Source organism: Macaca thibetana, chromosome 19 (genome assembly GCF_024542745.1).
Source record: "Macaca thibetana thibetana isolate TM-01 chromosome 19, ASM2454274v1, whole genome shotgun sequence".
Lineage (NCBI taxonomy): Eukaryota > Metazoa > Chordata > Mammalia > Primates > Cercopithecidae > Macaca > Macaca thibetana.
In genome coordinates this window covers 21,942,479-21,967,043 of record NC_065596.1, presented here as the reverse complement: position 1 = coordinate 21,967,043, position 24,565 = coordinate 21,942,479, and the positions used below count along the sequence as shown (strand labels likewise).

The following is a 24,565-nucleotide window of genomic DNA, read 5'->3' as shown; positions in this document are numbered from 1 at the left end:
GAGATACCCCAAACACGCGTCCACGTCCAGAAGATGGGGGTGAGAGACCCACGAGGGTGCAGGCGTGGGCTGGGGCTGGTCCTAGCTCTGTCTGGGAGGGGAAGTCAAGGCAGGCTTGGTCAGAAGCCACCCAGACATGAGGCATGAGGATGGCTTGGTCCCGTCCTGGTTTTAGGGATCCTCTCTTGGGTTTCCAGCCACCAAGGAGATGGGTGTTACTTTAGCTGGGTCTTGGCTGCCTGAGCAGGAAGGGCCTCTTCTGAGGTGTCCCCTGCCCTCCCCGCAGGGCACCCCATAAACGAGACAGGATTCATGGAAAGCTTGGAGGTTGCACCTGGTTCATGTCAGGCACTCAGAGCGTTGCACGGGGAACGGGCGGCTCTCCTGGATGGGGACTCTGAGGCCCACAGGACAATAGTTTCACCTGCCTTTGTTGCAGGAGAGAACGGGAAATCAGTCCCCACGGGAAGTCCCACAGCCTAGAGCCCCCCTCACCCTCCAGCTGCCCTGAAACCAGGCATGGAGAGAGGGACGCCTCACAGTCCCTGACGGGCCTCTGTTCTGCCCCCGAAGGGCAGGGAAGTAAAGGAACCTTAGTCCTGGGTTCAAACGGGGGAACCGAGGTCCGGAGACCGACACTGGGCTGTGGCGAGTGGGAGGCTGCTCTTGGCTGGAACTTCTGCACTCTGGTTCCGTCCACCTCCTTCCTGAAAAAACATGAGCTTCTCCCTGTGCCTTCCTGGGTGGGTGGGGTTTGAGCCTTCACGCCCACTGTGCCTCAGTTTCCCCACCTGTCGCCTCTCCGTGCCTCGGCTTCCCCATCTGTTGCCGCTCTGTGCCTCGATCTCCCCATCTGTCAGTGAGGACTGGCGTGGGCTAAAGCACTTTATTAATCTCACTTCCAAAGCCAAGACTCCCTGGTTTTTCTGGGAGCCCTCAGAGACAGGCAGGGCAGACGTGGGACCCTGTCAGCAGCACCCAGACTCCCCGACAGGCCAATTCCAGGAGGCACCGCGGGGACCCATGTCTTCTTTCTTCCCTGGCCTGAGGCTGGGGAGGGAGTTTCCCAACGGCCCAGCTTTGCCCACTCTTCTCAGCCCCCACCTGTTCCTAGCTGGGGTCTCAGAGCGGCTTCCCTCCATTCTCTGCCCCTCGCTCGACCCATCTGTAAAATGGGTTCGTTAACAGGATCCACCCAGCTCGCAGGGCTGGCCTCAGTGTGAAAGGAGGCAACACACACAGCGCCTGGAACAGCGCTGGGAACAGCATGGGCGCTGCAGAAGTGTGGCCTATCACACGTCACTAGTGGCGTGGAATTCTCTCAGGGTTGGCTTCCCCTGGGGACCCCAGCAGCCCCTCATCCCTCAGCCCTGCCCCCTGTTGCTCCCACGGGAGTAAGAACAAAATCTGAAGTTTGTTATTAAATCGGTTCCATTTTTATTGGATTTGAACCAAATACAGCAGGATGAGGGGTGGGGGACTGAGGGGTCTTGGTTCATGTTGGGATGGGGTGGGGAGCTCAGGGGGCTGGGAAATCCTAATATACGGATGCTCTGTGAACCCTAACATGACCGAGAATGCACCCCCTCCTGTCTTTGATAGGCTAAAGGCACTTGGATATCAATTTTGGGGAGGCCCTTGGGGTTGTCATGGTAAGCAGAGTCAGGCAGGTGCGAAGAAAATAATTGGTTGTGCCCAATTCAGGGGTGGCGGTTGGGGTTACAGGAACTTCACCCTCACTCATGTCGAGCCCCCTGGACCGTCTGTACACCGTGGTGCAGGCCTGGGCCCTCCCGGCCACAGCTCAGGGAGAATGGGCCGGCGTCACCTTGCAGCTCCGTCTGAAACCTTTGCTCAAACACCCTCCAGGGCTGAGCCGGCTTTCTCTCTGTTTCTCTCTGACTGATCTCAGAGCAGTCTTGAGGGATCCAGGATCCAAGTCAAGCCATCAGGCCCATCTGCAGGCCTGGCCTCTGAATACAGGGTAATAGGTTTGACCCTCAGACCCATTTTACAGATGAGGACACTGATGGTCTAGGTGATCTTCGGTCACCAGCTGAGATCGTACAGCTGGGCAGCAGCAGAGCTGCTTTTGAGCCCTTCCTGCAAAGTCCTGGAGGGTCTGTCCTAACCTCTCGGTTGGCAGCCAAGCCCTTTCTGACTGAGGTTTTGGCCCAACAATGGTTCCTGTCCCTGCCCCCAGCAATGTCCTAACTGTCCTCTGGAGGATGTGGAGGGGGAGGGGCAAAAATTGGCTATGAGGAGGCCAGGTCACAGATGGTCCCTATGGTCCCTGTCTAGTGTCTGAATCCTTCTGCAAAACCTCAGCTCCTCCTTGTTTACCCCCCGTGACGGGGAGCTCACCATCTGTAGAGCAACAGGGCAGTGACTTCGGGGAAGCTTTTCCTTGACCTGAGCTGCAGTCGGCCTGTGACCCCAGCTTTGGTCCTAGATCTGCCCGACCACTGCAGGTGCAGAGACCAAGGTTCTTCTATCACCTTCTTCCAAGGACCCGGGTCCAGGCCTTCCTGCAGGGTGAAGCCCTTGTTTCGGCCTTGTTCTTGTCACTGCCTCTGCAATGCACAGAGCAGGGACCCCCCGGGAACCCCCTGTGCTCTTTGGTCTTGTTCCCCACCTGAGCCATGAGTCAGCAGAGCCGGGCATGATGGGGCCACGCTCAGGGCTTGTCTGAGGCTGGCTTAGGGGTCAATGCGTACCTAGAGGCAAAGGCCCCTCCAGTAGACCCATTTAGAGGGACACTCAGGACCCCAGAAGCCATGGTCCTGGGCCGGGGCCAGGGTGGCTACCTCTCCCTTGTGGGGTGGCCCTCTCTTGCCAACTGTTCTGAGAAGCAAGTGGCAGTGGAGGGAGGTGGAGGGCTGGGGCAATGGCTCCTCCTTGCGGACAGCCCTGCTGGGCTGTGGGGAGGACGGAGGACAGGGCGTGGGGGCCCCTGACTGTAACCGCTGCGTGTGCTGGGTCCTCAGCAGACCTGAGCCCAGGCCCTGAGGTCGGCTGGGAGATGCTCAGCTGAGCAGGCGCTGGGGTGGGCTGTGTGTCCCAGGTGTGAGCTGTGTCTCAGTTGTGAGTTGTGCCTGTCCCAGGTGTGAACTGAGCATGTCCCGGGTGTGAGCTGTGCTCTCACGAGAGCCCTGCCTGCCTCTGTGGTCAGTTCTGGTGCCCAGGGCCTGGTTTTAGTGTCAGCTGGGTGTGAGGTGTGTGTCTCAGGTGTGGTGAGCTGTGTGTGTCCCAGGTGTGAGCTCTGTGTTCTGGGTGTGAGCTGAGCATGTCCTGGGTGTGAGCTGAGTGTGTCCTGGGTGTGAGCTGTGTGTTCTGGGTGTGAGCTGTCCCTGTCCCAGGTGTGAGCTGTGTCTCGGGTGTGAGCTGAGCATGTCCCAGGTGTAAGCTGTGTGTCCCAGGTGTGAGCTGTGTGTTCCAGTGTGAGCTGTGCCTGTGTCTCAGGTGTGAGCTGAGCATGTCTCAGGTGTGAGCTGAGCATGTCCCAGGTGTGAGCTGTGTGTTCCAGTGTGAACTGAGTGTGCCCCGGATGTGAGCTGTGTGTTCTGGGTGTGAGCTGTACTTGTCCCAGGTGTGCGCTGTGTCTCGGGTGTGAGCTGTGTTCCAGGTGTGAGCTATATGTCCCAGGCATGAGCTGTGCCTGTCCTGGGTGTGAACTGTGTCCCGGGTGTAAGCTGTGCCTGTCCCAGGTGTGAACTGTGTCTCAGGTGTGAGCTGAGCATGTCCCAGGTGTGAAAAGTCTCAGGTGTGAGCTGAGCATGTCCCAGGTGTGAGCTGTGTTTTCCAGTGTGAACTGAGTGTGTCCGGGTGTAAGCTGTGTCCTGGGTGTGAGCTGTGTTCCAGGTGTGAGCTATGTGTCCCGGGTGTTAGCTGTGCCTGTCCCGGGTGTGAGCTGTGACCTGGGTGTGAGCTGTGTGTCCTGGGTGTGAACTGTGCCTGTTCTGGGTGTGAGCTGTATCCCAGGTGTGAGCTGTGTCTCAAGTGTGAGCTGTGCCTGTCCCAGGTGAGAACTTTGCTCTCACGAGAGCCCTGCCTGCCCCTGTGGTCAGCTCTGGCGCCCCGGGTCTGGTTTTAGTGTCGGCTGGGTGTGAGGTGTGTTTCACCTGTGTGATTGGGTTCCAGGTGTGAGTGTGTCTCTGGGTGTGAGGTGCAGGAGGCCCAGGTGTGAGCAATGCAGACTTTCTGCGCACCCTCCCCTTGGGGCTGTAGGGCCCTTTGTGGGTCTTGGGTGTCCACCGTCTCCCTGGTGTGATCTGTGTGTAAAGGGCTGGGGGAGCGGAAGCCCAGGGCTTGGGGGCAGCAGACTTGTGCCTCCTGGGTGTGAATTGCGGGCCCTGAGGATCTTGGGGTCTCTCAGCACCCCCAGTCATTCCAGGTTGGTAGATGGGAGCCCATCACCCCACCTTGCAGCCCGCACCCCCACCGCCAACTCAGCCACCATAGCAGGGACAGGAAGACGGGTTGAAACCTTTAGAAAACGCTTGAGAAACTGCAAAAAGACGCATGCTGATGAAAAACAGTCCTGCGGTTGGGCGTCTACAAAAAAAGGGGAAGTTCTGCCAGGGGAGCCGCCGTGCAGCCGCCCCCGCCCCCTCCGGGAAATGCATAGGTGGACACGCGAGCGGCAGGCCCGCGAGGGGTGGGAGGGGAGGGCCCGCCCCTGGGGACCCCTCAGATCATCTTCATGTTGAACTTGCGCGCGCCGCCCTGGCCCGCCGCGGCGGCCGGCCCATCCACCTTGCGGAAGGAGTACTCTACCGAGAAGTTGTTCTTGTGCTGCCCGCGGCCGCGGCTCCACACGAACAGCAGCACGAAGCAGAAGAGGACCACGCCCAGGAAGGTGATGCAGCCCATGGCGGTGGACACCAGGATGGTGGTGAGGTCCAGCGGCGCGCGCAGGGCCGCCAGCGTCTCGTTGTGGGCCTCGCCCGGGGTCCGGTTGGCGGCCGGCTCGGGGCGCACGGTCAGCGTGGCGAAGTACGTGTCGTTGCCGCCCGCGTTGCTGGCCACGCACGTGTAGGTGCCGCTGTCCTGCGGCCGCGCGTCCTGGATCTCCAGCGTCCCCCCGGGGAGCACGTGCGCCCGGCCTGCGCTGGTGGCAGTCACTGGCCGGTGCTGGGGGGTCACCCAGGCCACCGTGGGCGCCGGCTCGCCCTCGGCGCGGCAGAGGAAGCGGACGTCTTCGCCCGCGGTGGCCATGACGCGCTGCAGCCGCCGCTCCCGGATCTTGGGTTTGCGGCACACGAAGTACTCGAACAGCACGGAGTCCGGCAGGTTTCTCAGCGCGTCGCCGCGCACCTCGGCCGGGGTGGCGCAGGCCGGCAGCCGCCCGTCGAAGTTGAGGGTCTTGCGACGCTGCACGATCCACAGCAGGCGACAGTCGCAGGCCAGGGGGTTCCCGTCCACGCGCAGCGTCTCCAGCGTGTTCACCGAGTGGAAGGTGCTCTCCTCCAACGTGGAGAGCAGGTTGTTGGAGAGGTTGAGCAGGCGGATCTGGCGCAGGCCCAGGAAGGCCTGAGGCTCCACCACGGCCAGCAGGGCCCCGGCCAGGTGCAGCTCGCGCAGGCGGACCAGGTCCCGGAACGACCCCCGCGGCACCGTGCTGATGGGGTTGTGCGACAGATTGAGGCAGGTGAGGTGCGCCTGGTGCCGCAGCGCGGCGGCCGGCACGGCAGTGATGTTGGTGTGGGTGACTGACAGCGACGTCAGGTTCAGGCCCCGCAGGCTGCCTGCGGCCACCTCCTCCAGCAGCGGCCAGTTGTCAATCTCCAGGTGCAGCAGCCCGGGCAGCCTGCGGAAGTTCTGGTCCTCCAGGGCGGCGATGGCCAGGTGGCGCAGCCGCAGGGCGCCCAGGCCGCGCAGGTGGCCCAGCGACTCCCCGGACAGAGCCGTGAGGTTGCAGCGCTCCAGGGTCAGCTCCTCCAGGGCCAGCAGCCCCGCGAAGGCGCGGCGCGAGATGAACACCAGGTCGTTGTCACCCACCTCCAGCCGGCGCAGGCTGTGCAGGTCCTGGAACGTGTAGTCCAGCAGGATGACCAGCTTGTTCTCGCTCAGGTCCAGCAACGTGAGGTTGTCCAGGCGCGTGAAGACCCCGGGCGGGATGAGCTTCAGCTGGTTGCCACGGAGACGCAGGACGCGCAGGCGCGGCAGGTTGGCGAAGGCGCCGGGCTCCACGTGCGCGATGGCGTTCTCGCTCAGGTCCAGCTCCTCCAGCGCGGGCAGCGCGGCCAGGTCGCCCGGGTTCAGGCAGCGGATGCGGTTGCGGCTGAGCTCCAGCAGGCGCGTCTCGGCCGGGATGCCTTCGGGCACGGCGGTCAGGCGGCGGCGCGTGCAGGCCACGGCGCGGGTCTGCGCGGTGCACTCGCAGCGGGCCGGGCAGCCTCCAGCCGGGGGCGGTGCCGCAGGCAGCAGGAGCAGGGGCAGGCTCAGGACGCACAGCCAGCAGGTCATGGTGCGGAGCGTGGGCCTAGGGCCGCGCCACCATCCTCCTGCGCACCTGCGGGCGGGCGAGGAGCGGGCAGCATTAGCAACGTTAGCACCGTTAGCACCGGGTCCCCCTCCGCGGCGCCTCCGCACCCAGCCCACCCCTAACCCGCCCCAGCACAGCGGCTGGCGCCTGTAATCCCAGCATTTTGGGAGGCTGAGATGGAATAATTGCTTGAGTTCAAGAGTTCCAGACCAGCCTGCGCAACATAGCAAGACTCCCATCTCTGCAAAAAAATAAAAGATGAGCCGCATGTGGTGGTGTAGGCCTGTGGTCCCAGTTACTCAGGAGGCTGAGGCAGGAGGATCACTTGGGCCCAGGAGGTGGAGGCTGCTGCAGTGAGCTATGCTCGTGCCACTGCACTCCAGCCTGGGCAACACAGTGAGACCCCTGTCTCTACAAAAATAAAAATAATAATAATAATAAAAATTAGCTGGTTTGCAAGTAATTGTGAAATATTAAGAAGTTTATGGCCGGGCGCGGTGGCTCAAGCCTGTAATCCCAGCACTTTGGGAGGCCGAGACGGGCGGATCATGAGGTCAGGAGATCGAGACCATCCTGGGTAACACAGTGAAACCCCGTCTCTACTAAAAATACAAAAACTTAGCCGGGCGAGGTGGCAGGCGCCTATAGTCCCAGCTACTCGGGAGGCTGAGGCAGGAGAATGGCGTGAACCCGGGAGGCGGAGCTTGCAGTGAGCTGAGATCCGGCCACTGCACTCCAGCCTGGGTGACAGAGCGAGACTCCGCCTCAAAAAAAAAAAAAAAAAAAAAAAAAAAAAAGTTTACCCAGGCATGGTGGCCTGCACCTGTGGTCCCAGCTACTCAGGAGGCTGAGCCAGGAGGATTCCTAGAGCCCAGGGGGTCAAGGCCACAGTGAGTTGTGATTGTGCCACTGCGCTCCAGCCTGGGAGACAAGAGGGACAGAGGAAGACCCAAAAAAAAAAAAAAAAAAAAAAAAAAGCACGATGATCCACCGTGTGGCTGCAATTCCTATCTCCTGAAGTTTTGTTTTGTTTTTTCTTGTTTGTTTTTCTGAGATGGAGTCTCGCTCTGTCGTCCAGGCTGGAGTGCAGTGGCTTGATCTCGGCTCACTGAAACCTCCACCTCCCGGGTTCAAGAGATTCTCCTGCCTCAGCCTCCCATATAGCTGGGATTACAGGTGCCCGCCACCACGCCTGGATAATTTTTGTGTTTTTAGTAGAGACGGGGTTTCACCATATTGGCCAGGTTGGTCTCAAACTCCTGACCTCAGGTGATCCACCCCCCTTGGCCTCCCAAAGTGCTGGGATTACAGGTGTGAGCCACCGCGCCCGCCCGCTCCTGGGTGTCTTCACACAAGAGAATGGAACACACAGTGCACGGAAAACCTGGGAACATTCACAGCCGCATCTGTAACCGCCAAACAGTGGGAAAAGCTGGAGTGTGCACCAAGGAATGGATGGCTCAGCACAGTGCAGCCGGCCACACACGAACACGACTCAGCCACCAAAGGGAGCCAGGCTCTGACCCAGGCCACGGTAAGGATGCACCTTGAGGATGCCATGCTCAGTGAGAGATGTGACAAAAGGCCACATTGTGTGATCCTCTTTCTTTCTCTTTTTCCCTTTCTTTCTTTCTTCTTCTTTCTTTCTCTTTTCTTTCTTCTTTCTCTTTCCTTTCTTTTTCTTTCTCTTTCTTTTCTTCTCTTTCCTTCCTTCCTTCCCGCCCTCCCTCCCTCCTTCCTTCTTCCCTCCCCTCCCCTTCTCTTTCCTTCCTTCCCTCCCTCCTTCTTTTTCTTTCTTCTTTCTTTTTCTTTCTTTTCTTCTCTCTCTCTTTCCTTCCTTCCTTCCTGCCCTCCCTCCCTCCTTCTTCCCTCCCCTCCCCTTCTCCTTCCTTCCTTCCTTCCTTCCCTCCCTCCCTCTCTCTTTCCTTCCTCTCTCCCTCCCTTTCTCCCTCCCTCCCTCCCTCTCTCTCTCTCTCTCTCTCTCTCTTTCTTTCTTTCTTTCTTTCAAGACGGAGTCTTGCTCTGTTGCTCAGGCTGGAGTGCAGTGGCTGTGATCTTGGCTCACTGCAAACTCCACCTCCTGGGTTCATGCCATTCTCCTGCCTCAGCCTCCCAAGTACCTGGGACTACAGGCGCCTGCCACCACACCCAGCTAATTTTCGTATTTTTAGTAGAGACTGGGTTTCGCGGTGTTGGCCAGGCTTGTCTTGAACTCCTGATGTTAAGTGATCCACCCGCCTTGACCTCCCAAAGTGTGGGGATTACAGGCTTGAGCCATCACGCCCGTCCGTGTGATCTCATTTCTATGAAATATCCAGGACAGGCCCATCCACAGACAGGGAGATGACATTTGATCTCAGACCCTGTTGTGGGTGGAACTGTGTTCCTGCAAAAGATATGTTCAAGGCCAGGCACGGTGGCTCACACCTGTAATCCCAGCACTTTGGGAGGCCGAGGTGGTGGATCACCTGAGGTCAGGAGTTCGAGACCAGCCTGGGCAACATGGGGAAACCCTGTCTCAACTAAAAGTACAAAAATCAGCTGGGCGTGGTGGTGTGCATCTATAGTCCTAACTGGGGGGGTCTGGGGTGGGAAGATCACTTGATCCCAGGAGTTGAGGCTTCAGTGAGCCGTGATCACACCACTGCACTCCAGCCCCTGGGCAACAGAGTGAGACTGTCTCAAGGGGGGAAAAAAAAAAGGTATGTTCAAGTCCTACCCTCCGTGCCCGCTGTGCACGGGACCTCGTTTGGAATCAGGGTCTTTACAGATGCACTCAAGTTTAGATGAGACTGTGGTGGGTTACAGTGAGCCTTTTCCAACGACTCCTGTCCTTACAACAGGGAGACTTGGCCACACACCTAGCCCCTTACAGGGGAAATACAGCCGTGTGAAGACGGAGGTAGAGGCTAGGGTGACACAGCCACAAGCCAGGGATTGCTGAGAGCCCCGGGAAGCTGGGAGAGGCAGGAAGAACGCTCACCGGAAGCTTCCAGAGGGCCCCCAGCCCTGCGGACACCTTGATTTTGGACTTCTGCCTCCAGAGCTGGGAGAGCGTATGTTTCGGTTGTTTTAAGCTCCCTGGGTTTGCGGCGCCTTGTTCTGGCAGGAAACAGGCCGACCCAAAAGTTGAACAGAACAGAGCCCGTGGATTTCTGGAGGGAGGGTGTGTGGGCTGGGGGAACAGCCAGTGGAAGGGCCCTGAGGTGTGGCGGACATCTGCAGAAGCTAAGGGAGAGGGTGGAGCGGGGCGGGGAGCTGGGCCTCTGGGTGGGGGGCAGATGGCATGGAGCCGTGGTGGCCCAGAGGAACAGGTACCAATGCTCCGTGGGTCCCGATGGCTGTGCGTCCTGGGCTCTTCCCATCTCTCCTGGGAGCCTGCTGCACCCCTACCAACTCCTCTTGGCTGCAGCCCGGATTCTGGGGGCTGGGGTGGCAGGTGGAGGTGGGGTTGGGGGGAGCGGGAGGACGGAGCTGGAGCTACCAGGCGGCACTGCCCAGCCCCTTCTGCTTGTCTGCTTCGCCCACCAGCCAGCCGGCTATTTTTGGCATCTTAGCAGCTGAGCCCTGCTAGGCATCCCCCCAGGTCCCTTGGCCCAAACCAGGCCTTGTGTCTCTTCACGGTTCCCATTGGCCGTCGATCCTCATCTGCTAAATATCTGCGAAGGCAGCTCCTGCCTTCCCAGCGCCTTTCAAGAATTTAAGCGGAGAGCAAACAGACGTGGAGCCCCGGGAGACTGCTTAATGTCAGAGACGAATCGTACGTAAGTGAGGACAGTTTGTATCTTGCAGCTGTAATTCATTAAGATGAGGTCAGGCAGGAGTAGGGGGAGCCCTAATTCAATGACTGGCGTCTTCATAAGAGGGAAATTTGAACACAGAGACACAGGCGAAGGCCAAGTCACCACACAGGCAGAGACCGGAGTGATTCATCCCCAAGTCAAGTGACACCAGGGATGGCCAGCTACCACTGGAAGCTGGAAGAGTCAGAAAGGGTCTCCCCGAAAGCCCCCAAAGGAAGTTGGACCTGCCTGAGCTTGGACTTCCAGACTCCAGAACTGTGAGAGAAGAAGCTCCTCTTGCCAGGGGCGGTGGCTCACGCCCGTCATCCCGGAACTTCGGGAGACCGAGGCGGGCGGATCACTTGAGGCCAGGAGTTCGAGAGCAGCCTGACCAACATGGAGAAACCCTGTCTCTACTAAAAAAAAATACAAAAATTAGCCGGGCGTGGTGATGGGCACCTGTAATCCCAGCTCCTTGGGAGGCTGAGGCAGGAGAATCGCTTGAACCCGGGAGGCGGAGGTTGCAGTGAGCCGAGATCGCGCCACTGCACTCCAGCCTGGGCGACAAGAGGGGAAACTCCGTCTGAATAAATAAATACATAAAGTGAAACGCCAAACTGAATTCTGGATTTAGGTGGACACGGACACGTATATACAGATGCCAAAACTGGGTGTTCACAGGCCGCATGGAACAGCAGGGAGCTTGGCAGGAAGGAAGGTGTCAGGCGAGAATGCGGTCCCACCGAGAGAAAAGCGAGGGGTCTCTGGTTTCCAGGAGGCCTTGGTCCTCCTGCCCCCAGCTTGGGAACGTAGGGAACTTGAGGGAGGGAGGGAGGGAGGGAGGGAGCGAGAGAGGGGGCATGGCCCCCTCCCCCGCTCCCCAGAATCGTGTTTAATCCCAACCTGGACATTTTACAGGGAAGGCAACCCTTCCCTCCAGCAAGCTCCCTCCCAGCGCTGTTTTTCTAGGTCATTCTCTCCCGAGCTGCCGCCCTGCCGACAGCACACTCAGGGGCTGTGTCACAGGAGGGGACGAGAGCGCTAGGGCAGTGATGGCACTATCTGTCCCCCGCCCCGTACCTCCCCCCTTACTGTCCACTCCACAGTGTTTATAAAACCACTGGTGAAATCCTGCCCACGGGCTGGGTGCGGTGGCTCACACCTGTCATCCCAGCCCACAGGCCGGGCACAGTGGCTCACGCCTGTCATCCCAGCACTTCAGGAGGCCGAGGCAGGGGGATCACTGGAGCCCAGGAGGTCCAAGGATGCAGTGAGCTGAGATCGCACTGCTGCGCCATAGATTGGGCAACAGCGAGATCCTGTCTTTGTTCTTTTTTTTTTTTTTTTTTTTCCTTTTTTTGAGACAGGGTCTCGCTCTGTCGCCTGGGCTGGAATGCAGTGGCATGATCTCAGCTCACTACAGCCTCCACCTCCTGGGTTCAGGTGATTCTCCTGCCTCGGCCTCCCGAGTAGCTGGGGTTACAGGCACCCGCCACCACACTCGGCTAATTTTTGTATTTTTAGTAGAGACGGGGTTTCACCATGTGATCCAGGTTGGTCTCGAAGTCCTGACTTCAAATGATCCATCCGCCTCGGCCACTCAAAGTGCTGGGATTACAGGTGTGAGCCACTCCGCCTGGCTGCAAGACCCTGTTTTATTTTTATTTATTTATTTATTTATTTTTTGAGACAGAGTCTTGCTCTGTCACCTAGGCTGGAGTGCAGTGACGTGATCTCGGCTCACTGCAAGCTCCGCCTCCTGGGTTCACGCCATTCTCCTGCCTCAGCCTCCCGAGTAGCTGGGACTACAGGTGCCTGCCACCACGCCCAGCTAATTTTTTATTTTTAGTAGAGACGGGGTTTCACTGTCTTAGCCAGGATGGTCTTGGTCTCCTGACCTTGTGATCTGCCCACCTCGGCCTCCCAAAGTGCTGGGATTACAGGCGTGAGCCACTGTGCCCGGCCAATTTTTTTTTTTTTTTTTTTTTTTTTTTTTGGTGAGATGGAATCTTGCTCTATCACCCAGGCTGGGGTGTAGTGGTGTGATGTCAGCTCACTGCAACCTCTGCCTCCTGGGTTCAAGCGATTCTTCTGTCTCAGCCTCCCGAGTAGCTGGGATTACAAGCACGTGCTGCCAGGTCTGGCTAATTTTTGTATTTTTGGTAGAGATGGGGTTTCACCACATTGGTCAGGCTGGTCTCGAACTCCTGACCTTGTGATCCGCCTGCCTCGGCCTCCCAAAGTACTGGGATTACAGGCGTGAGCCACCATGCCCGGCCCAATAATTTTTTTTTAAAGCAGTTCCCACAAAGCACAGATAAGGGCAAAATCAGGAAGTTTCCTAGAGAGATGACAGGTCTGGAATCGCCAGGTCACAGTCACACTGATCCAGTGGCAGAAGTGCCGGCGGGAGGCCTCAATTCGGATAAGCTGTGTGACCTCTGTTGAGAAACCTACCCTCTCTGGACCGCGCCTGTCACGGCACAGGCACAAGAGCCCTCCGGGGCACCCTCCAAGCTCTGGCTCTATAATTACTCCTGGGATGAGAGGACGGATGATCCCTCGCGCCCAGCAGGGGCCACTCAAGCTGTGACCTAGTTTTACAACCCTGACTGCCCCCATCAACGGCCTGACCCTATCATTTCCTCTGCGGGGTGCTGCTGGGGAGGCGGGAGGGGGGATCTGGCGGCTGGACTCAAGCTTCTGACATGTCCCCTAAGGGTCTGGTGCTCCTCAACTTGGGAGCAAGAACTGGTTCCTGGAGAGGGGACATGGGAGACTCGATTCTGTCTACACGGCCTGCCTCTGCTCACCGTGTGCCCTGAACGCATCTGGTTGGTCTCCCTGGTCTCTTTATTTTTATTTTTTGGGATGGAGTCTCGCTCTGTCGCCCAGGCTGGAGTGCAGTGGCCGGATCTCAGCTCACTGCAAGCTCCGCCTCCCGGGTTCACGCCATTCTCCTGCCTCAGCCTCCCGAGTAGCTGGGACTAGAGGTGCCCGCCACCATGTCCGGCTAATTTTTTGTATTTTGTTTTTTAGTAGAGACGGGGTTTCACTGTGTTAGCCGGGATGGTCTCGATCTCCTGACCTTGTGATCCGCCCGCCTCGGCCTCCCAAAGTGCTGGGATTACAGGCTTGAGCCACTGTGCCTGGCCGGCCTCCCTGGTCTCTTGCAGGGGGGTGTCTCTTGGGTGGAGGGCTGCGGGGGTCTTCAGCCAAGATGCCAGAGAGCTCCCTCAACTCTTGCCGCTCTCAGGTGAGGAAGGGGCTGGGTACTCTGAGCAGGGGGTGACCCTTTCTGGGTCGGTTTTCTCACCCTGGAGCCCGGGGCCTTAGGTAGGATGGGGTTAGAAAGCCAGGACCCCCACTGCTTTTCTTTGTTTATTTGAGACAGGGTCTCACTCTGTTGCCCAGGCTAGAGTGCAGTGGTGCAATCATAGCTCACTGCAGCCTCGACCTCTTAGGCTCAAGTGATCCTCCTGCCTCAGCCTCCCACGAAACTGGAACTACAGCCGTACAACACCATGCCTGGCTAATACTGAAAATTTTTGTAGGCCAAGAGTGATGGCTCATGCCTGTCATCCCAGCACTTTGGGAGGCCGAGGCGGGCGGATCACTTGAGGTCAGGAGTTTGAGACCCCCCTGGCCAACATGGCGAAACCCCGTCTCTACTAAAAGTACAAAAATTAGTCTGGCATGGTGGTGGGCGCCTGTAATCCCAGCTACTTGGGAGGCTGAGGCAGAAGAATCACTTGAACCCAGGAGATGGAGGTTGCGATGAGCCAAGATCGCGCCACTGCACTCCAGCCTGGGTGGCAGAGCGAGACTGTCTCTAAATAAATAAATAGGCTGGGCGCGGTGGCTCAAGCCTGTAATCCCAGCACTTTGGGAGGCCGAGGCGGGCGGATCACAAGGTCAGGAGATCGAGACCACAGTGAAACCCCGTCTCTACTAAAAATACAAAAAATTAGCCGGGCACGGTGGCGGGCGCCTGTAGTCCCAGCTACTCAGGAGGCTGAGGCAGGAGAATGGCGGGAACCCAGGAGGCGGAGCTTGCAGTGAGTCGAGATCGTGCCACTGCACTCCAGCCTGGGCAACAGTGTGCGACTCCGTCTCAAAAAAAAAAATAAAATAAAAAATAAATAAATAAATAAATAAATAAATAAGGGAGACGAGAAAGTCACGGCTCAGACAGCGTCAGGAAGGGCAGACCAGGCGGAGGGCACCGTGGGGCAAAGGCTGTGGGGCAGGACTGTGCCGCGGTCACAGCAGGCTGCGCAGACAGGCTGATTTTTTTTTTTTTATTGAGTCAGAGTCTCACTCTGTGGTCCCGGCTGGAGTGCAGTGGTGCGAACTTGGCTCACTGCAGCCTCCGCCTCCCGGGTTCAAGCGAGTCTCCTGCCTCAGCCTCCTGAGTAGCTGGGATTACAGGCGCCCGCCACCACACCTGGCTAAGTTTTGTGTTTTTTTTTTTTTTTGAGACGGAGTCTCGCTCTGTCGCCCAGGCTGGAGTGCAGTGGCCGGATCTCAGCTCACTGCAAGCTCCGCCTCCCGGGTTTATGCCATTCTCCTGCCTCAGCCTCCCGAGTAGCTGGGACCACAGGCACCCGCCACCTCGCCCAGCTAGTTTTTTGTATTTTTTAGTAGAGACGGGGTTTCACCGTGTTCGCCAGGATGGTCTCGATCTCCTGACCTCGTGATCCGCCCGTCTCGGCCTCCCAAAGTGCTGGGATTACAGGCTTGAGCCACCGCGCCCGGCCTAGTTTTGTGTTTTTAATAGAGATGGTTTCACCCTGTTGGCCAGCCTGGTCTGGACCTCCTGAGCTCAGGTGATCCGCCTGCCTCAGCCTCCCAAAGTGCTAGCATGACAGGTGTGAGCCACCGCGCCCGGCCACCAGGCTGATTCTTTAGGAGCCTCTGTCCCCTCCCTTGTCCTCAGGCTGCAGCCCTGGGGGAGGCAACACTTTGAGGGCTCTCTGTCTCCATCCTCACAGGTCCCTCGGACCACTCCTCTCCCAGGAAACGGCCACCCACCTGGAGCATCACCTCCCGCCGTCCCAGCATGGAAACCCCATCTGTTCACAGACACGTCCCGATGGTGTGTCCCGGTCACCTGAACTGCCACCCAGGGACCCGGCCCTATCCCCGACGTCTCCCAGGGCGACCCACAGAGCCCCAGCGTCACCCCGGCCACACGGAGCCAACCTCAGTTCCACCCTTCCTCTCCCACAGGCCAGACTCCTCCCTTGCCCTGGGTCTCCCGCCACTGCCAGGCCTCTGTCCCCCACCCCGAACTCCCCTCCTTCCAGCCGGGCTCCGGTTCGCCCCCCACATTCAATACGCTCCTCCCGTTCTGGGCTCGGTGTTCCCAGCTGCCAAATGGAAATGGGATGGGGGGTGGATCCGGCCAGCCCCTGCAAACCTGGGCCTCTCTGGGCTCTGTGAATGTTGGGGGCCTGGTCGTTCTCTGGGGTGGGGCTGTCCTGGACCCTGCAGGGTGCTGAGCAGCGTTCCTGGCCTCCACCCGCTCCATGCCAGGAGCACACCCTGTCGAGACAACCACAGATGTCCCCAGACATTACCAAATGTCCCCTGGGAGCAGAATCACCCTGGTTCAGACCCCCTAGGTTAGGGGATTCCACGGACCCCCAAGAGACTCTGCAGCCCACCATCCTCAGCCCTGCTGAGGTCCCAGGAGGCTGCACACATTGAAATCCATGCCTGAGTAGGAGGGAGAGAGGAGGTGAATCCCAGGAGCTGGGGACCCCTGCTTTACACCGTCTGCCCTTTTGGGAGTTGATCCTGGTGTCTGGTGTGAGCAGGGGACAGATTTAGCATTTTTTTTTAATTTAAATAATTAATGCAGGTCTCTCTTGGCACCATGGACATCTCATGTGGATGATTCTCTGTCCTGGGCACTGCAGGGTGCTGAGCAGCATCCCTGGCCTCCACCCACTCCAAGCCAGGAGCACCCCCTTCCCAGTCGTGACAGGCACAAATGTCCCTGGACACGACTCAGAGTCCCCTGCAGGGCAGAACCTCCCCGAGTGAGTTCTTGCTGTAGAGGATGCTGGCACACAGCCCGCCTCTAGTTCATGCCCCAGGAGGAGCCAGGGTGATTCAGCCTGTTTTACACGGGGAGGTGGAGAGCCAGAGAGGGACGGCAACGTGCTCAGGGCCACACAGCAGGCAGGAAGCAGGTACAAGATGCGACCCCAGGCCTGCACACCCTGTTTTCCTCCCGTGGTTCTGCTAGGGTTTCGGGGGGACCTCACGCCCCATGGGACCTGACTCCTGCCCATCTCGTGCCAGCCTGGCCGAGCCAGGAGGCATCTGGGAGCTCCACGCCTGCCGGACGGCCCCATCACAAAAGCTGCAGCGTCCCCGAGCCCAGGCCCCAGACTAGCAGATGTTTAAGAGACATGGACGACCCAGCACTTTGGGAGGCCGAGGCGGGCGGATCACGAGGTCAGGAGATTGAGACCATCCTGGCTAACACGATGAAACCCTGTCTCTACCAAAAATGCAAAAAATGAGCCGGACGTGGTGGCGGGCACCTGTAGTCCCAACTACTCGGGAGGCTGAGGCAGGAGAATGGCGCGAACCCGGGAGGCGGAGCTTGCAGCGAGCCGAGATCGCGCCACTGCACTCCAGCCTGAGTGACAGAGCGAGACTCCGTCTCAAAAAAAAAAAAAGAGACACGGACAAGGCCGGGCACAGTGGCTCACACCTGTAATCCCAGCACTTTGGGAGGCCGAGGCAGGTGGATCACCTGAGATCAGGAGTTCGAGACCAGCCTGGCCAACATGATGAAACCTTGTCTCTACTAAAAATACAAAAAATTAGCCAGGCGTGATGGCAGATGCCTGTAATCCCAGCTACTTAGGAGGCTGAGGCAGAAGAATCACTTGAACCCAGGAGGTGAAGGTTGCAGTTAGCTGAGATCGCGCCATTGCACTCCAGCCTGGGCAACAAGAGGGAAAATCCATCTCAAAAAAAAAAAAAAAAGAGAGAGAGACACGATGGGAGCCGGGGAGCCCCCAGGCCAGCCTGTACCTGAGTTTCCTCAGCCCCAGCCCTGGGCACCCCCTTCCTGGACTGAGGGTGTGGGTCAGTGTGGGGGTTGGGGGTCCTCATCGCCCACAGGGGCCCCGCTGTGTGGCTGCTGATTCCTGGTGAAGGCCTTTGCTGACATGAACAGTGCCTCTAGAATCCCAGGGCCTGCTCTAAACAGCTCATAGACCCAGACCCCCCCAACACACAAAGCCCCTTGCAGGACCGGATGAATGTTTGTGAAAACATTAAAAAAGTAGCCCAGCCTGGTGGTGCGCACCTGTGACCTCAACTACTTGGGAGGCTGAGGCAGGAGGATTGCTTGAGCCCAGGAGGTGGAGGCTGCAGTGAGCCACGATCACAATGATCACACCACTGCACTCCAGCCTGGCCAGCAGAACAAGACACTGTCTCAAAAGAAAAGAAGAAAAGAAGAAAAGAGAAAAGAAAAGAAAAGAAAAGAAAAGAAAAGAAAGAAAAGAAAAGAAAAGAAAAGAAAAGAAAAGAAAAGAAAAGAAAAGGGTACCAGTTGCCCTTCCGTGAACTGGAAACACAACAGAGAACAGAGGCCAGAAAATCCCCGTCCTTTTATTTTTATTTATTTATTTGTGTTTTTTTTTTCTTTTCTTTTCTTTTCTTTTTTTTTTTTTTTGAGACAGAGTCTCACTCGGTCACCCAGGCTGGAGTGCAATGGCACAATCTCGGCTCACTGCAACCTCCGCCTCCTGGGTTAAAGTGATTCTCCTGCCTCAGTCTCCCAAGTAGCGGGGATTACAGACATGCGCCACCACACCTGGCTAATTTTTTGATTTTTAGTAGAGACGGGGTTTTGCCATGTAGCCCAGGCTGGTCTCGAACTCCTGACCTCAGGTGATCCACCCGCCCCGGCCTCCCAAAGTGCTGGGATGACAGGTGTGAGCCACTGCGCCCAGCCCCCTGTCCTTAAGGAGCTTACATTCTGGTGCGGGTGACACCATGAAATCAGTGTATGTCACATCAGCTGGTAATAAACGCCACTGAGGTGAGAACAGCTGTGTCCTCGGGTGACGTCACCTCCTCAGCTCTGCGCCCCGCCGTCCACAGGCGTGAAGCTGGAGCTGGGGCTGGCCACCGAGAACCTTCCTGCCTCCCCTCCCGAGCAAGGGGCACGTCCCACCAAGCCCGGATGGCCCGTCTGCCCCTGCAGGGTCCTCCGCTCTGGTGGTGGGCTTGGTGAGCTCTGCTGCCCGGCCTCGGGAGTCTGGGGGAGCGCGGCGTCGACCCCTGTGGAGGGAGAACTCCTGTTTCAAGGACAGAGCCTCATTACCATGCACGACCAGCCGCAGCCGAGGCCGCAGAGGCCTTTGGCAGGGGGGCCGGGCCGGTGGCAGGGACTGCGTTGGCGGTGGTGGACGGGAGTGGGGGTCTGTCCTCAACAGGTGGGGCTGGTCCGTGTGCTGGCCCCTGCCATGGGATCACACCCAGGACTCTGGTCCTCCTTCTAAGCCCCAGCATGTGCCCGGTGCTGCACGGGTGCTGGAGGCACGGCAGCCTCCACGCAGACGCCCGCAGCATCACAGCCTGTGCGCTGCACATCCACGCCCTGTTACAAATGTTCCATTCAACGCCTTCTAGCACATTCACAGATCGTCCGCCGGCACCTCTGGTTCCAGAACATTCCATCGCCCCCAAAGGGAAGCCCCGTTCCCTTCAGCAGTCACTCCCAGCCCCCCCAGCCCGGGCCCGCACGCGTCTGCTTCCTGCCTCTGCGGATTGGCCTGTCCTGGACCTCTCCCATCAATGCAATCGGATCGTCTGTGGCCTCCAGGGACCGGCCTTTCCCTGAACGTCAAGTTGGGGGCACAAACAGGGGAGCATTGCGCAGCCCAGCGAATGGGCAGATCGTCTGAAAAAAGTGCTGAGGAGGGGAGCCAGTAGGGAGCTGTGGGGGGGTCTGTTCCGGGCTGTGGCTGTGTTCGACGGGCCCAGGGAAGAGCCCTCTGGGCTGAGACCTTGATGGGGAGCCGGGGTCAGCGGGGTACAGCAAGGCAAGGGGCGATGCTGGCCGGGGGTGTGTCTGCGCTTGGTGGGGTGGGAGCCCTGGCTGGCAACGGCAAAACTGCCCCGGGCACTGAACCCTCAGGGAGGTGTCTGGACTTGCGTCCACAGGCAATGGGGAGCCATGGGAGGATAAGGAGCAAGAACATGGTGAGATCTGGGTTGCAGTTGGAAGGTGCGTCCAGCTCTGCACGGTCCAACCCCGGGTCGCCCTGCCTCCCACAAACCTGGAAAGTCTGGACTCTCGGCTGCACCTCCATCTTGAGAGAGCAGGGCGCTACTACCTCCCTCTGCACCCCGTCACCCACACGCAGAGCTGTGGCCAACGATGGAGCATGGGGAGGCTGAACTGAACACCAGGTGCTGAACCAACGGTCCCTTGTCCACTCCAGAGCCAGGACAAGAACTCAGGGGTCCCCACCTGAATCGGCCACCGACCGCCTTGGGCAGAGACATCGAAGTCTCTGAGCCTCAGTTTCCTCTTCTGCAAAAGGGAACCGCAGGGTTCCCAGTCATCTCCCCGGAATGAGCGAGTGAGAGGTCGGGTGAGGAGGTTCCTTCCAGGGAAGTCTCCACTGAGTGCCGGCTGGGGTCAGGAGCCCCAAGTCCTAGGCCCTGGTCTGCTCCTGGCCATGTGTTCACCTCATTCGTTCATTCAACAAGCATTCACAAGCATTCATTCATTCATTCAACAATCATTCATTCATTCAACAATCCATTCATTCATTCAACAAGCATTCATCCAACAAACATTCATTCCTTCTTTCAACAATCATTCTTTCAACAAGCATTCATTCGTTCATTCAACAAGGATTCATTCATTCATTATCAATCATTCATTCATTCAACAAGCACTTAACTACAATACCTGTGTGCCAGGCACTGCTTTTAAGAGAAACAGCAGTGGCCGGGCGCGGTGGCTCAAGCCTGTAATCCCAGCACTTTGGGAGGCCGAGACGGGTGGATCACGAGGTCAGGAGATCGAGACCATCCTGGCTAACACGGTGAAACCCCGTCTCTACTAAGAAATACAAAAAAAAAAAAAAAAGAGAGAGAAACAGCAGTGAACAAAACAGACAAATCCCTGCATTCTGTTTATGGGCGAGAAACAGAAGAAACAAGGAAAGCCAGCTGTCACACGGCGGGCCATGGTATGGGAGAAAATAAACAGGGAAGGGGGGCTTGGGGTTGGCAGAATGGGGTTGGCAGAATGAAGGCCTCCCCACGGCCAGCCCGTTCTAATCCCCGGAACTGCAGATAAAGCCACCTTACATGGAAAAAGGGCCTCTGCAGATGGGATTAAGTAAGAATTGTGAGATCAGGAGATCATCCCGGATCATCCGGAGGCCCAACATCCTCACAGGGTCCTCACGAGAGGAGGCAGGAGGGTGCAAGTCAGAGACAGATTGGAAGAGGCTGCACTGAGGCTATGAAGGGAGAGGGTGGGGCCCTGAGCCAAGGGATGCGGGTGCCTCTGGGCACTGGGAAAGGCAGGAACCGGATTTTCGCCTGGAGCGCGCAGGAGGGCCCGGCCTTGCCCATGTCCTGTTTTTTTTTGGTTTTTTTTTAGACAGAGTCTCACTCTATCACCCAGGCTGGAGTGCAGTGGCACAATCTCGGCTCACTGCAACCTCTGCCTCCCAGGTTCAAGTGATTCTCTTGCCTCAGCCTCCCAAGTAGCTGGAACTACAGGCGCCCACCATCACGCCCAGCTAATTTTTTGTATTTTTAGTAGAGATGGAGTTTCACTATATTGGCCAGGCTGTTCTCAAACTCCTGACCTCAGGTGATCCACCCGCCTCGGCCTCCCAAAGTGCTGGGATTACGGGCGTGAGTCACCGCACCCAGCCTTATGCCCTGGTTTGATGCCAGTGAGGTCCATTTTGGACTCTGGCCTCCAGAACGGTCAGATGATAAATGTGTGTGGTTCTCAGCCACTGCTGTCACAGCAGCCGGAACTCATCGGGGTCATTGCAGTCTTGAAGAGGGAGGTCGCTCGAGGCCTCCGGGATCTGTGCACCTGCCTTCTGGGGCATGTAAGGCGGGGGACATTGACCTCTCCTTGGGGTCTGAGATCTGCAGTGACCACAGTGCAGGCACCGGCCTTGGGGACCCCCTCCCAAAAACTGCCCCCCACGGCAGGACCTGGGCAATGGAGGCCTCTCTTCCCTGTATCCCCAGCTGTCCTTAGATACGGATCCTGGACTCATGATCCTGGAAGCTCTTAGCCCAAGGAGAAGGCAGGGTGTGGCTGGGAGTGGCTGGGGTCCCTCCCTAGAACAGAAGCGGCCCCACCTGCTTGGTGCCTGGTGGGATGGGCAGCTCCCTCCCTCGGCTCCTGGCCAAGTCCCGAAGCCCTTCCAATCCACCTCCTTTATTCTGAGCAGGGCTCTTCCCCTCGGCCCTCTTGCAAGGTTACCTCAAATACATCCTCCCTCCAGTCCCCGCCCAGGGCAAGGGATGCTGACATCTGCCTCGAGAAAGGCCCTCCTGGAGGCTGACCAAACCCAGAGGCGGCAGGGGTGAGATGCTTGGTAGCGGCCCCCTCTGTCCCCAGGCCCACAGCAACCTGCATCTCCCCCTCTCTGCCCCCTACCACAACCGGGGTGGTGGGAGTAAGAGGAGTGTGGTCTGGATGCGATCCCCATTCGAGCTTCTAAGACAGATATGGGAGGAGGGGGCCCAGCCCTTCACAACACGCGTCCCTCCAAGGTTTGCTTTTGGGGACACGCTGCCGGTCTCCCAGGACCCCTGCATCCTCTGTCCTAGATCCAGGCCCTCCCGGGGCTTCATCCATGACAATTCATTAAGCCCTAATTAGCTTCCATCTGCTGTTAGTCCCCGTCAACCCCTCGAGGGGCTGGGGGCCTACCGACCCACTTTCCTTCCCAGCTTGTACACGGGGGCCGTAGACTGCTCTCTGCAGGCGGGGCCTCTAGATCTGGAACCAGTTTTGGAGCACCCACTGTCTACACCGGCCACTTCACCCACTAGCCCAGCCCTGACGGGGGGGAATAATAAAGTTCATTTTGGAGAGAAGGAGACTGAGGGTCAGAGTGGGCCCCAGCTCACCGCATCACTTAGCTGCAGACAGTCGGCATTTGAACCTGAGTCTGACGCCAGCTCCTACCCACAAAATCCCAGCTCTCCCCTAGAGGGTGGAGGGCGCTCTTTGGAGGCCCGAGATTGACATGCGGTGGTGGGCGGCTCGACGGGGCCCACCCGGGGCAACCTTTGCTCGCAGAGTTCTTCGAGAGGCTCTCTACCTGGTGACGAGGTAGTGACTCAGGGGGTGCCGGGGAATGACAGTGCTGTGGGAAGAGACATCAAACTGCCTTCTATTCCCACTCAGCAAGGCACCTTCAGGTCCCAGCTTACCCTGGGGGTGGATGGCTGAGTCTGAGGGGGGCCAGGAAGGGCCCTGAGCATCTGTTTTATGGCGGCAGCACGCCACAGCCGAGGTGGGCAGCATCTCATTTAATCCTGTGTGGGGTGAATCTGAGAGAGGGGACGCCATTTGCCAGAAGTCACTGGTGGAGACTGGACATACAGGGCAGGGAAGGCTGAGTTGAACTCTCCTAAGCCCCCATCCCACTGCCCGGCCTTCCTGCCACCCCATATCATCCAGGTGGGGACAGGAGCTGGGTCTACAGGGGAAGTCCATGGGTTCTTCCCGCTCAGATCCTGTCTCCGACGATGGCTGCCTCTTCGGCTGGGAGAGGCGCCAGGGTAAGGCCATGTCCCGGCAGCCCACCCCGCACCAGCCTCCTGATAAAGCCAGAGCCACCCTCCCTGAACCTGTTTCCAGCCTGCGTCCTCCACCTGACTACTCACACCTCACACCTTCTCCATCCTCTCCACGCCACTTGCAGGGAGCCCTCCTGGGTTGCACTGGTTCTCACAGCTCTGTTGTCCCTGAAGGTTCCCCCCAGCCAAGCCCCAGATCGTCCCTCTGCGAATACCACTGCACAGCAGACGCCCGGTCCCCACCCCCGCCAGAGCAAGGGTGTCTGCAGCCTCACTGCGTCCATGGAACTGCCCGCTAGAATACAGCTTCTGGGGCCCATCACCTCAGAAGTTCTGACTCCTCAGAACTGGGGGGGCCGGGACACCGGCACCATTAGTGCCCCAAGCACACGTTGAGAAACCCAGTTATAAGGTGGTCTCCAGTGTAAGGACGCGGGGCTTTTCTTGTGCCCGGACCAAGGCGAAAGGTGCTGCTCCCCAAAACTTGTTGAATGGGGTTCAAGGCCTCCCCTGGCCAGGCCCCAGAGGCCCGGGAGGTGGGGGCACCCAGGCCCAGCCTCAGGGCACAGAGAGAAGCCCCTACCATTTCTGGTGCTATTCAGACGCAGGCCCCCAGAGCAGGGGACTCAGCCCTGTGCCCCTAGGTCCCTCCCCGCCAGGCTGGGCCGTCAGCTTAAGGGACGGAGCAGGCTCCGGTGCGGACCCCAGACACCCTGTGCGTCTTCCAGCTCCGCACCCCGAGGCTGGACCAGACCCGGCTCGGGAGAGACAGGCAGGAAGGCGCGGGCTGCAGGCTCTATTCGGACGTTCCCCACACCCCAGACCCAACCAGTCCCCCGTTCATCTCCTCCTGGAGAGGAGCGCATCCTCCCAGCGTCCCCACTGCTCCGGGGAGATGCCCACCCGGTTCCGCGCTCCTTGGCGCCCCAGGGGAGGGGCGGGGGGACCCCAGGGTGGGGAGTTCGCCCCCAAAGTTTCCAGGGGGAGCGTCGGGGGCCTGGCAAGCAGCGATGCGCCCGGGAGGGGTGCGCGGGGCAATTTTCCCTGGCTGAGGATGGGGTCGCGGGTTGGGGGCTTCGGGCGGCAGGGGCGCAGGGTGCAGGTGCGGGGTCCCCAGGCCTGCGGGTGCGCCCCACGCCGGGCCCCGGCTCGGCCACTCACCTGGGCGGCTCCGCCGCGGACACGGCGCGGGCTGCGGCGCGGGGGCCGCCCGGAGCCGACACGAGCAGCTGCCGCCGCCGCCGCCTCCCGGGCTCCGCCGTGCGCGCCGCCGTCGCGCGCACCCGCCCGCCGGTCTCCTCGGCGCGCCTGGCGGGGGCGCGCGGGGGCTGCGCTGGGCCGCGTGCTCGGCGGTTGGGGCCGCAGGTGTGCGAGGCCACGTGGGCGCAGGTGCGGGGGCTCTGGGAGGGCAGGTGCGTAACCCCTCCGTGAGCACCCTGCGCGCTTCGTGTCCGAGGAC

The 24,565-nt window shown here is 59.0% G+C and overlaps 1 protein-coding gene across 1 annotated transcript; it reads right to left on the bottom strand.

Annotated features, from left to right (window-relative positions):
• Positions 1–1,417: 1,417 nt before the first annotated feature.
• LINGO3 (leucine rich repeat and Ig domain containing 3) lies at positions 1,418–24,360 on the bottom strand. Its single transcript, XM_050770252.1, has 2 exons — positions 24,268–24,360; positions 1,418–6,514 (listed from the first exon to the last, which is right to left on the bottom strand). Exon 2 carries the CDS (start codon positions 6,466–6,468, stop codon positions 4,690–4,692), a length of 1,779 nt encoding a protein of 592 aa, XP_050626209.1. The 5' UTR covers positions 6,469–6,514; positions 24,268–24,360; the 3' UTR covers positions 1,418–4,689.
• Positions 24,361–24,565: the final 205 nt, after the last annotated feature.